This window comes from Danio aesculapii, chromosome 1 (assembly GCF_903798145.1).
Source record: "Danio aesculapii chromosome 1, fDanAes4.1, whole genome shotgun sequence".
Classification (NCBI taxonomy): domain Eukaryota; kingdom Metazoa; phylum Chordata; class Actinopteri; order Cypriniformes; family Danionidae; genus Danio; species Danio aesculapii.
The window spans coordinates 23018874-23031901 of record NC_079435.1 but is presented as its reverse complement, the minus strand read 5'-3'; the positions used below and the strand labels follow the sequence as shown (position 1 = coordinate 23031901).

At 36.4% G+C, this 13028-nt stretch overlaps 1 protein-coding gene across 1 annotated transcript in view; it reads left to right on the top strand.

Moving 5' to 3' along the window:
* galntl6 (polypeptide N-acetylgalactosaminyltransferase like 6) overlaps nt 1-13028 on the top strand; it is a 385088-nt gene that overhangs the window by 289304 nt on the left and 82756 nt on the right. The window contains exon 6 of the mRNA XM_056457614.1: nt 8961-9146. Coding sequence (XP_056313589.1) covers nt 8961-9146 — 186 coding nt within the window. The remainder of the gene's footprint in view (nt 1-8960; nt 9147-13028) is intronic.

Genomic DNA, 13028 nt, shown 5'->3' with positions numbered 1-13028 from the left:
TTCTTTGAGGTTTTTAAAAAACTAGGGCCAAATCATAATTTAAGATTGGTCCCGGTGCCTAATTGGTGGTTGAACTGATATTTAAAATAAATAATATGGTAAGACTTTAGTTTAAGTAACAATTCTCACTATTAGGTAGTGGTTTATTACCAGCATATTTTTAGGATATTGGCTGTTCATTTGTATATATAAAGGACAAATTCTGCATGATCTTATTCTATATTCCAGTGTTTCCCAACCCTGTTCCTGGAGGCACACCAACAGTACATATTTTGAATGTCTCCCTTATCTGACCCATTAACTTCAGGTTTTGGAGTCTCTTCTAATCTTCTGATGAGTTGAATCAGGTGTGTTTGATTAGGGAGAGGTTGAAAATGTGTACTGTTGGTGTGCCTTCAGGAACAGGGTTGGGAAACACTGCTATATTCCTACCCTATAGTACTATAACTAGTACTTCAATAACTATTAATAAGTAGCTAATTTTATTTATTTATCATAAAAGTTGTTAGTCTAAATAAAGTGTTACCAGTAATAATAATAATACTACTACTACTACTAATAATAATAATAATAATAATAATAATAATAATAATAATAATAATAATAATAATAATAATAATAAACGGCACAAATTAGCAGCTTTTTTTCTTAAAAAGTTTAACAACATACCAAAAGTGTAAAGTATTTTGTATAGTATGTAAAGTATACACTGTATATAAGTAGAAGTAAATCCAAAAGACAATTTTAAATCAAAAGGTCTCAAAAAATCCACATTACCCCCCAAAAAAGCCACATAACCACATAACTACAATAATCTAATGCTGATTAGCATTTAAAGTCAGCAAACATTTAAGCAAAGAGCAACATTTTCTTTTGTACGGTATGTTACAAGCCAACTTAAAATTTCAACAATTGTTTTCCAAATATATGATCATATTTGCCTTCACTAAAATGGAGTACACTGTACATGATAAATAATTAATTTTGACAAAATAGTTACACACCTTCTAAGTAACAATCTATCATTCAATAACTTATCATGTCTGTGCGTTTTCCTAATGATGGATGCATACCAATGCGGATGAAGTGTCAAGCACGAGTGATTTACGGGTCAATGCAAAGACGTGAATAGACATCCTGCGGTGCTATTAACTCGAATAAGACAGCATGAATGAAGCAATGCAAATTGAGCATTTTGCACATTTGACACACAAATCGCTCGAGTTCGAAAATCTTAACTTAAGCGGACATTTGTGCTGCGTTAGCCAATCAGGAGCTTGCTCTTATAGGGGCCTGATTAAGACATAACAGTGCTTGTTGTTGGTGTCCTGAGGGGAAATCCTCTTGCCGACACTGGACAACAGCTCATCAAACTGGGCTCGGCTCAGTCTGAAGCACCGCTGAAGGCTTCCATCATCCAGGTATAGTTTCAGAGCTGAGTGCACCTCTGAAATGATCTAGTGCACTCAGACACAGCACCGAACGAATCTTTGCTGTTTCTCAGCCTTCCTAAAGCACATAAAGCACAGCTACTGTCTCAATAAAATCCATGTTAGCCATTTAGCAATGAAGCTAGAGTCACCGAACACACAGAACCCCGCCGATGACACAAATCCGCAAATATTGTGACGTGAATTCCACATGCAAATGAAGTGAATTTGATGCGCGAATGAAGCGTTTAAACTCAAAATTTTTAAACACGAATAACGTGATTTAACGAATACACACGCGAATAACATGATTTATTTGTGCATGCCGCATCTGGTGTGAAAACAGCATTGGAGTTAAGATTGATAATAATGTCTCCAAGTACTCTACTCTCTAAGTGAATGGTATAATTTACCAACTTATCTTGTATTTTTTTCTATCTTCAGTTGTGCTGTTGTTGTTCGTTCTCTTCGTTTATTTTCTGACTGTGAAACCAAAAACATCCTGGTTCAGGCTGAGATCTTGTTCAGAAACGATTCAGTGCACATGTGTGAGCTGCTTCCACATCATATGCACAATTAAAAAATACATAGATTACTTATGGGTGATATATTTAAAAGCCTAGTGAACTCATCGTATATAGAAGAACGTTTCCAATCCTTCACTTCCTGCACCACTGATTTCAGTCTAGAAGTTTAAGTGGCACAAAAAATCTGTATTCAGATTTCATATGTTTTGGTACCAAACACTACTGTTCAGAGAGCGTGACATATCACCAATGTCGATTTGAATGTGATATGAAGGGTACAGTGCGGGCAGACGTAGATCTGTCTGAAAAACCATCAAAACCTTGAACGGGGCAAATGGTTCTCGGCCATCTGTCTTAATGACAGACCACCAGGGAAAGAGAAAAATGAAATTTTCCACCCAGGTTGGGAAGGTAGTGGCCCAGAGAGGTCTGTCTGCAAACCATCAAAGCAGAGAATGTGCCTGCCCTTCATCATGGCTTGTCAGCCATATGCCAGCGGGATACGAAACTTTGCCTTTTCCTCATAACTGTTTATTTGTCACTTCCTTCCCCACCGCTCGGCCTGCCACGCATCAGCACCAATGATTTATGACCTCGTTTAATCAAGCGCTCGTAGGACATGGAAAAAGAGAGAGAGTGGGGGAAAAAACCCACCAACACTTTCGCTTCTGTGAGCCACTTATACTAACAACAGAAAAGTTTTGCCAGTGTTCTCCTCCCCACCTCAGCTCAGTGGGATCAGAGTGCAGTGGCAACTCATATTGAGACTGTCACTTTTATTGGGGCCATTTGTTTGAAGGCCAGACACCCTGGGAGTTGAGAAGAACAGAGCGAGGGAGAGCGAGCGAAACCGAAAGAATGGCTGAATGCGACTTTTCCGCTGTCAGGTGACTTTGCCGGAGTTTAGTAGACAGTGAGGATGTGGCTGCGGGTTCCCTGAAGTGAGTTTGGCCTCTGGCCTGAAAGAACCAAATGAGAGAAGCAAACGCGCACTCACACACACTCATCCGTTGCTGTTTGTCGTCCACCAGATGAACGCCCCACATACTGTCTCCCCATCGGCTAATATACTCTTTTATTTTTCATCACAGATGTCCTGCTCTGTTTGGGTTGTTTATAATTGCATTGGGGGCCTGCAGTGAGCTCTCAGTACACAAACCAGAAACTCTCAGAGGGTCTGAACTGCTACTATCATTAAGTTGCCAATCTTTTTTGGTGCCATATTAAAAATAAATATGTCGGTGCTGCATTTCTGACACAATGGGCCTTCTGTGGGGTTTGCAGGAAGTCTGTAGAGATCATGCCTGTACGTATGGTGTGGCGCTAGCCTTAAATTAATACTCAATGTAAAAGTAAAAGCTGATTATTGCTGTGGATATTTTCAAATGGAAGTGGTTTGAAATTTATTATGACAAAGTTTGCCCCTACGATCACACCAATGTCTTGACAGGTATCATCACACTGGTGTGATTATAATGTTCATCATGCGATCAGCTGTTAAATCAAAATTTGCTTTCTCGTGATGGCATGTCGTTAGCTTTTTAAAAAAAAATAATGTTAATTATAGGTTTTAGACATTTAAATACATACAAGTACTAGCAAAACATAATAATTATCTAGCAATAATAATAATAATTATTAAACATAATCAGATGATGTGCTTTATTCACATCAGATACACACTCTTTAGATAACAGGTAACTAGAACAATTACTCTATGCTGCTTCCAGTTAAACAGCCACTTAGTTTCATGTATTTTGGGAGAAGTTGATGAATTAAGTTGTAAGTACAGCAGCTCTAATCTCTCCACTGCAGTGCAGACTGGCAACAGCCATCACCCTTCATATATAAAATAATATGATCATTATTAAGATGTTTAAACATTAAAATACATATTCTTGCACATATTTGAGAATGGGAATATCAATAAAATTAGGGTGTTTGTCAATATTTGCAGAAAAATTGGAAAAAAACAAAAACAGACAATATGTACATAAATCATTGTCACATGATCAACTTGATGCGTCAATTTCACAAGTTTCTATGATGCTGCATTAAGTTTATGATGTGACACATTGAAACCTGATGATTTATTACCACAAAAAAAAATTAAAGAGACAAATTCTAAATGACTGTCACATTAAAAAGCCCTTATTCATTAAAAAAGGTCATATTTTGTTTTGGGTGTCTCTTTCACTTTATATGCATTTATTTTTTACCCAATTACCCAAATGGCTCCCAGATGATATGTTCAGTGATTAATTTTTTCCCAAACTCAAGGAGGAAAACAAGGAGGCAACCAGTTTAATCACACTTACTTACATATGTGAAATGGAGGAAGAAACTGATCCATGAACTGTGTACTTATAAAGTTCCTGTCAAAGTCCCATACATCAATAAGTCTTTTCTGATCCTTCTTTTAACAAACAGCCAACAAATCCTCCATTGCAGGGTAGATCATTGCATTAATCATCAGAACGTTCACTCATTAATATTCACTCATCACAGCATTTAAATGACTTGAGTGGGTCAAATTTATAATTTTTAAACAAGGTGCACTTTCAGATTTAGACATCAGCTAGTTTTCATTCACTTAGAGCTGTCTTGCACATTGCATGGAAGGTAATTTTCAAAAACCCATAATAGGGGTTCTATAAGAATCTCACTTAGGGGTCAGCGGGAGCATTTAAAATTGATTATAAGGGTTATATTGAAATTAATGGATGTTTACAAACAGGTTTCTTGAACCTGAGACCAGTTTTTTTTTTTTTTAGATAAGCTTATTCCTTTCAAGCAAAGCAAACACAAGTGGCTTTCTTGCTACTGCTTTTTTTGAAAGCATCTCTCTAAATCTGAAAATTGAATACTGTTTGACAACAGTACATGTGCTTGACATAAAACAATAGCAGGCACTACAATGATGAACAAATGAAACTAAACACTTTGTTGACTTCTTGCTGCATAAAAAGGAAACAATCTGCTAATTTTCATTTGAAAGGTCATTTTTCTGACTATGAAATGCTTTTAGCAGCACATGCTTACAGGAAATACAGAGGAATCAGTTTTAACATTACTTTAAATGAATCTAAGTAAATCCATTTATAGCAATAAAACTTTTTACAGGGAGAAATGGCTTTTAAAGGTAGCATTTACAGGTTTTTAGTCTGTATGACTGGTTAAAAATAAATAAAAAAGTAAAAACAGATCATTGCTGTCATTTCCAAGTTCTGTATTTCCGCAGTTCTTAAGCTCATCCATATTAAGGACACGGCAGCTGATATGGATGTTTGTCACCCCTGCAGATGCTTTCTGTCAAACATCGTTTCCGTGCTTTGAAAATAAAATTGCATTCTGATTTGAAGACATCTCTTTAATAATTTGTGAAGCAGGAAGAACCATTATAACATTTAAAGTAAAAACTTTTTTAAAAGGTATGAATGATTCCTTCTTGAAGTCGAATTCGGCACACAAGACTTACAGTTAAAGCGTGACACTTTTCATGTGCATATCTTTAATGTTGCCTGCATCACAGCTTTCAGAGGTAATGAAGAAATTTGTGGGTCCTTCCAGTTTAAACCTTACCTCAAAACGCGGCTGCTGCATCTAATGGGTTTATGTTATTGGTGGTAATCCAAAACCCATGCATTTGGTACCTCCAAAGCATTTAATCACACAAAGTAACACACACACATACTCAGCAGCTGGGAAGCGGTGATTGAGTTTGTGTAGGTATTAATGCTTTGTATTTGAATAATTTGCAAATGGTCGACAAGCTGCAGCAAACTCCTGCTGCTTCTGAAAATGAACAAATAGTAATGTGTGGAAAGATAAGACTTCTCTCTCTTCTATTTTTTTGGCTTTTGAAATGACTGCCTTTGCTGTTTCTTTGTGCCGTCACTGAAAGGGGTCAACTGCATTACCCACTACCCAACTAACACTGAGAAAATCTGCTTTTTCCATCTGTTTTGCTTTTCGTTTTGTTTATTTGGCATAATTAAAGATGCCAGTGAAGTGTTCACATTCATGTTAGCTTAAAAAAGTATTGCACTGAATCTAATACTTAATTGCAAACAAACCTTACACATTTTGCCTTGTTATATGTTATGGATGTACATGAATCATTCATTGCATTTTCTAAATGAGAGCCCACTGTAAAAATTATGAGTTGTAAATAAATCAAAAGACAATCTGTTTTCTAAGAAAATTCTATTTCAGGATTTATACTTCAAAATTTTATGTGTAATTATAAGGGCTTTATTTTAACGATTTAGGTGCAAAGTCTGAAACGCATGGCGCAAAAGCATTAAGGGCATGTCTGAATCCACTATTGCTATTTGAAGAACTGAAAAATACAGTTTACGCCCTGGTGCAAGGTCTAAAAGGGTTGTGCATATTCTTTTAATGAGTTATGGGTGCGTTTTGAGCAGATTGTGCATTAAACCAATCAGAGTGTCTCCCATTCTCTTTAAGAGTCATGGCGCATTTTCTATTTACATGGCAGACTTTGTAAATTGAAAAACTGAATGCTTTTCTAGCAAGAAAACAGTTAAACAGACCATCTGCAGCACGAGGATAAAGAATGAGCCTCCTCCATTCGGCCTCTTTACTTTCTTTTTACTTTAGTTTTGCTCTTTACTCCTTTACTTTCATGGATAATGAAACGCTGTTGTACGCACTTCACTGAAGACATCCATTAGCCTACATATTTAATTTGATTTGTTTCAAAACTATTTCTAAATTCAGTTCTAATTTCCAGCAAATTAATAAATGAACAATAATGATGAAGTGTGGTAAAAAAAAATAATATATTATATCCAGTTACTATATAAAGTTATATCCAAATACACAACCTATTTTTATTACCCATAAGGTGATGCAGACTTCTCCAAAACCTGACAGGCGGACAAATTTAAACCTGTTTTTATAAAAAATCAAATATAAATATGCTTATAATAAATAATACTGCTAATAATAATAACATGATACAAATGCAAATTGTCATGAATAAACTGAAAAAGCCCACCCCCCCCCCCCCCCCCCCCCTCCCCCCGACATGATTAAGCTGTTGAGTTAGTGGTTTTTATATTTATGTGGAAAATAATAATTTTGTAACATTTTAATCATTGAATTCTTTTTCATATGTAAAGATATTTGTGTATTGCTGTACATCCTGTATGTATTAAGCAACGTGTAAGCGTTTTGACGCATAGGCACACAACTAACCTGCTCTGGGCTGAACTTTAGACCAGCTATTAGTAGGTCAATGGCGCAGTCCATTTCAGCTCCTCAAAATAACAACGTGCAAACAATGCGCCTTAACACACCTTCTTTTTAAATCGAAACACACACGAGTCAACAAAGTGGCGCAAATGGATTTGCTATTTAAACAACATGGTGCAAAACATAAAAATTACAGTTGTGCTGCTCTGAAAATAGCAACAAATCATACCAGGTGTCTTGCACCTTATTGCTTCAGGTGTATGATAGGGCCCAATTTTAAAGTTTCAGTTTGTAAGTGAAATGTTTTTAGAATTTAACCTTTTGATATATCATGCGTGTCATTTTATTCAATTCAATTAAAGTTTACTTGTACACAATTTTCACAAGAATTATCATTCCAAAGCAGCTTCAAAAAAGATGCACATCATTATATTACAGTCAAAATCAGAACAGTTAAGGAGTTGTGTATAGGGTTGCCAGTATATAAATGTATAGCCTGCAGTTATTCAGTATATAGTGTCCTTTCAAAATAAATATTATTTACATGTAAAAATAATGCATGTACGAGCGGCACGGTGGCTCAGTGGTGATCGCTGTCGCCTCACAGCAAGAAGGTCACTGGTTTGATTTCCAGCAGGGCCGATTGGGTTTTCTGTGTGGACTTTGCATGTTCTCCTGGTGTTTGTGTGGGTTTCCTCCAGGTGCTCTGTTTTTCTCCATAATCCAAAGATGAATTGGATGAAATAAATTGGCCATAGTGTATTTGTATGTGTGTGAATGTGAGGGTGTATGGGTGTTTCCTAGTACTGGGTTGCAGCTGGAAGGGCATTCACTGTGTAAAGCATATGCCGGAATAGTTGGCGGTTCATTCCGCTGTGGTTACCCCTGATTAATAAGGGACTAAGTCAAAGGAAAATGAATGAATGAATAATACATGTTTAGTGAAGTGTATTTGTGTATAAGTGTTTGTTGTCCTCAAAAATCTCGGATGGTTCACAACATTTCTTCAAGTCCTCATAGGGTTAGCATCATCTCTTCACATTTTATTGAGCATGTGCTGCACATTTATCACATGTAATAAACAAGCTATATTTAGCATGTTATAGTTAAATGAAATACATTTAGCATGTCATAGTTAGTCATTATTCTGATTTGTTGATGGTGTTTGTTATGCTTTGCATACATGTGTAACCTGATCAGAAATATCAAGTTCATTTTATATTATGTTATATTAATATTATGCTATTATAACAAAGTAAAATAACATATTTTTCTTCAAGTATTTGGTCTTCAGTCATATTTATTGAGCAAGTATTAACAAACTATACTTGGCATGCTAGCAATATTCCTAGTTTCTCGTACATCTTTTATTGGTATTTACTCAGTTCAAGGTATCTAATTATGTTTTGTATTTACAGAGACAGTCAAACCTAATAATAAAACCTAATAATACACTTGCAAAGTAAACTAATTTCCAGCATTGGAATCTAAGATAGTATATTAACAGACTGGGTCTGTTTGTGCTGATTAATATTCTAGAAACAGAGGACATTCGCAGATTCATTTAAGTGTTAACAGCGGTGGAATCTTATGGGGTGTTAAACATTAATGCCCTTGAATTGGGCCGGCAGAATGGAGCAACAATTCGGAGATTAAATTACCGCACCACTGCACCGCGATCAATCTCCCTTCCCTTTAACTGAACACAAACCAAGACTTATGCCATTTCCTTTTTGTATCCAGTGTGTACTTTCTAGTAATTTTACTCTGTTCTTTTTTTCAGAGCACCTGAAGGCACATCTGGCGGAGTACATGTCCAGATTTCCTAAAGTCCGTATTGTGCGCACCAAGAAGCGGGAGGGTCTGATCCGCACGCGACTTCTGGGAGCATCTGTGGCCAGAGGAGAGGTCCTGACTTTTCTGGATTCTCATTGTGAAGCCAACATCAACTGGCTGCCACCCTTGCTTGGTGAGTCCAGATATACAGTATATATAAAAAAGAAAGAAAAATACCAACCCTGGCAGCAACACGTACCCACAGATTTCTATATTTTCATGCCTAACACTGTGAGAAAACACAGGCCGCTGAAAATCCCACGGAATGTTCTTTGTGCTTATCTTTCTCTTTTGAATCTAGCAATTTCAAAATTCAATTGCTTTTTCGCGTCCAAAGTCTTTCCCCCTGCAGTTGGTTGATTAAAAAAACAAAACGAATCCTCCATCTCCTTGTTTCTTGTCCATGGCTTGTTCCTTTTATCACCGAAAAAAAAGCTTTTCTTATTTTCAGACTCATTGAGGATAGAATCTATAGTGTTCCCCACTGCGCCGCATAAGCATTGCAAATCCAGACAGCTTTTGATGTGCGTGGTCCTGTTATAAGATCTTTTAAAATGTCTACTTCAGCAAATGTTGCGTGCATATTGACGCTTATTGATCTGATACCAGCTCGTAGGCTTGATCTGTCTGTTTCTTCGCCGGGCAGAGCATCAGGCGGCCGTCCCAGAGACGTGGGCACAGCACGGCGAGCTCTAATTGGTTACAGTGCGCTGTGTATGGCCTTTGAGAGGCATGCTGGGATGCGGCCTGGCATGTATGATTAGAGCGGAGCTGCCGCACAGGCGCTTGGCAGGTATTGCGTCGCAGGCTGTTTAAAACAGAGCTCTGATCAGTAATGTGAAGGACTGGGTTGGCTTTCTGTCTCCCCTCTGCCAGTTTTCTCATCAGACCATTGCTCATTATGGAGGATGCAGCCAGGCTATTTATAAATGATGACTGGCCAGAGATACCAACTTTTAAAGGGGTGGTTAACCTAAAATATTGAACTTTGCTGGTAATTTACTCATTCTCAGGCTATCTAAGATATGTGGGTTTTGTTTTTTGTTTGGTTGTTCTTTACTTAAGCATTAATGTAGATATATTTTTACTAAAACCATGACGTCAACAGCTACTGGCACTTTGAGTGTCAATCAATCAATCAATCAATCAATCAATCAATCAATCAATCAATCAATCAATCAATCAATCAATCAATCAATCAATCAATCAAATAAATAAAGGCAAAATAATACTAAAAATACATTGAGGACTAAATATTGGGTAATTTTTTAAATGATTAAGTTATTTACTTTTTATAGATCATAAAAAAAATTTCTGGAAACTGTGACCCTGTGCATAATTAAATGCATTTATTATGATTACATTGACTTCATTATATGTGTGTATATGTACTTACTACAGACTCCTCAAAGCACCTGGGCAGTTTAAGATATGGCCATATTTAATTTTCCACTTTTCCAATTCATACACAATTGTGTCCGCATAGTTTTTGATTGGAGTTGGTGCTGCAAGGTAGCTTGTAACACACTTTTGTAATTGTATTCATAAAGATGAACATGGAAATTTATTTCAGGACTATTGCTGTCTATGGAGATTTAGAGAGCTGTTATTTTTCATATACAATATCTCAATTAGTGTTCCAAAACTGTACAAAGGTGTTAGTGGTTTGGAAAAACATGAGAGTAGTTAATGACAGAATGATGGAATTAATGACAGAACTGGGTGACAATAGTCTCTTGATTCTTGTTTTTGGTGTCTTTTTGTGCAATGATGGACAAGAACCTATTTTAAAATAGTTGTAAATGAAAGACAGGCTTAACAAGCTAGTCTTTAAGAAGGTCTTAGTGGTTTGGAACAACATGGGGTTAGTTAATAACAGAATGATGGAATTAATGACAGACTAGCTCTTTGAGCCTGTCTTTCATTTACAACTATTTTAAAATTAGTTTTTGTTCATTATTGTAGTAAATTCGGAGTGTGAAGGGATTAAAAGACACGAAAAACGAGAATCAAGAGACTATTGTCACCCAGTTCGATTTTCAATGGTTGAGGAATCAGGAGAACATTGTCAGCCAAATTACAGTTTCTGCAAATATTATTGCATTCAAATAGTGAACGTTTTTATTGGCAGTCTCTAACTGCTCACAGTTTAACCAAAACTACTTTGATAGTTAGCACAGTGCATTATGGAACATAGGAAAATGTTGGAGTAAAGGAAATACAAAGTCCTGTTAAGAATACAGACTGACAGGTCATATCTTTTCCAATCCGAAAACATCACAACATGACAAAACAACTAAAAGCCATGTGATGATAATGTTTTACTTATGCATGTGCTGCTGGTCCATTCATTGTTGTTAAAATGTTTTTAAAAGTGTTTATATGTTTGAATTCAAGCTCCACTTATACAACTTTTTGTATAAACATCCATTAAATTAAATTTATCAAAGTGTTTTACTGAGGTTTATATGGATGAATGTCATATTTGGCTGCCTAAACAGTTGACCCATTCAGCTGTTCCAAGGGCAATGTTACATTAGCTATACTAATGTCTTGGCTAAGACAGTTGCATACCGAGTTGCATACCGTCTTTAATACATGCTGTTGTAGCATATTTTGCATCTTGTATGTGTCATGTGAGTGGCCAGGTATGCTCACGGCTCTTGTCTTTTATATTATGGATACTAAAACACTTCCTGAACTGTCACACAGTGAGAGCAGGATGGTGTTTGAGAATGTGGGAGGTTTGCTGCATTTGTGTTTTTTTCTCATGGTGCAACGATGATGGATCGGTGTGTGAAGTGAGTCAGGACTCCTTTGAAAATGTTCAAAGAGTTCATTGTGAATGTTTAGGCTCTTTGTCACATTGTTCGGTCCGTTTTCTCTCCCAAGTCTATTTAAATGCTGGATTTTCACTTTTGAGGCACCAACGGCCATTCATGTTTACACTGTGAATGAAGTTAGCTAAAGAGCGTGTCAATGATATAATCATAGTTTTCATCTATACTTGCTCAGGTGATTGCTGGGTTAAATTTTCTGTTCACCTGCGACGTGATATTTTGTAACAAGGATACATAGTACTGCACATACTGTGCAGATTTAGTATTAAGCCAGTCAGCAAGGTTGCTCAGGATTACATAGATAGTAAACATGCAGTCTCATGGCGAAAAAAAAAAAAAAAAAAGTTAGATGTGCTTGTTTTGGGGGTGTTTATTTCATTTGCCACTTCATTCAGTCCACTCATGTGGATAAATGCATCTTGCCAATGCAACTGTTTACTTCAACTTTGAAGCATGTTTTCATTGGTTTTGTCTTTCATTGGTTTTGTCTTTTGTCAGTAGCAGTGTATTATATTCTCAGACAGCATGCCTGGCAGTAGCAAGTCTCGATGCTTGCTCTGCACCAATAATCAAAGCAGCAGCAGCATAGCAGATCTGTGCCACTAAAACCAAACACATAAACATTGTCATATGCATATTTATTACTAAACTCTCCAAGAATTGTCATGACAGAATTGCTGTATTAAATGGTAGTGAAATTATGAATCCTCAATAAAATTAGATACAACACTGTAAACAAGAAAGTTTTTATAATAAAAGTAAAATGCTTTAAATGCTTTAAATACTTTACAAATGCAAAAATACTGTGCATGGCACTTATTGTTGCACTTTATACTGACACCAGTTTGTCTAATTTGCTGGATAAACAACCTTGCTGTCAACATTGCGGACATTGTCAGAGTTTGGATCAAACACTTTCACATATTTTAAATTTGCCCAACTATTGTTTTCCTCTAGATATTTTTGCAAATGTTCAGAAACATTTAATAGGAACAGGGTGTGCATTTTGCCCTTTTTGAATGCTCAAGTGATATTTATTTGACTTATTGCTTGTAGCTGTCAAAAATGGTGATTATTTTGAGGCACAGTATAGACACAGACTCTCCTACTCTCCTACAGTGGCTTGGTAAAATGGCTTCCAAGTTCTCACTGGTAAAGGCTAGTATACTTTCTAC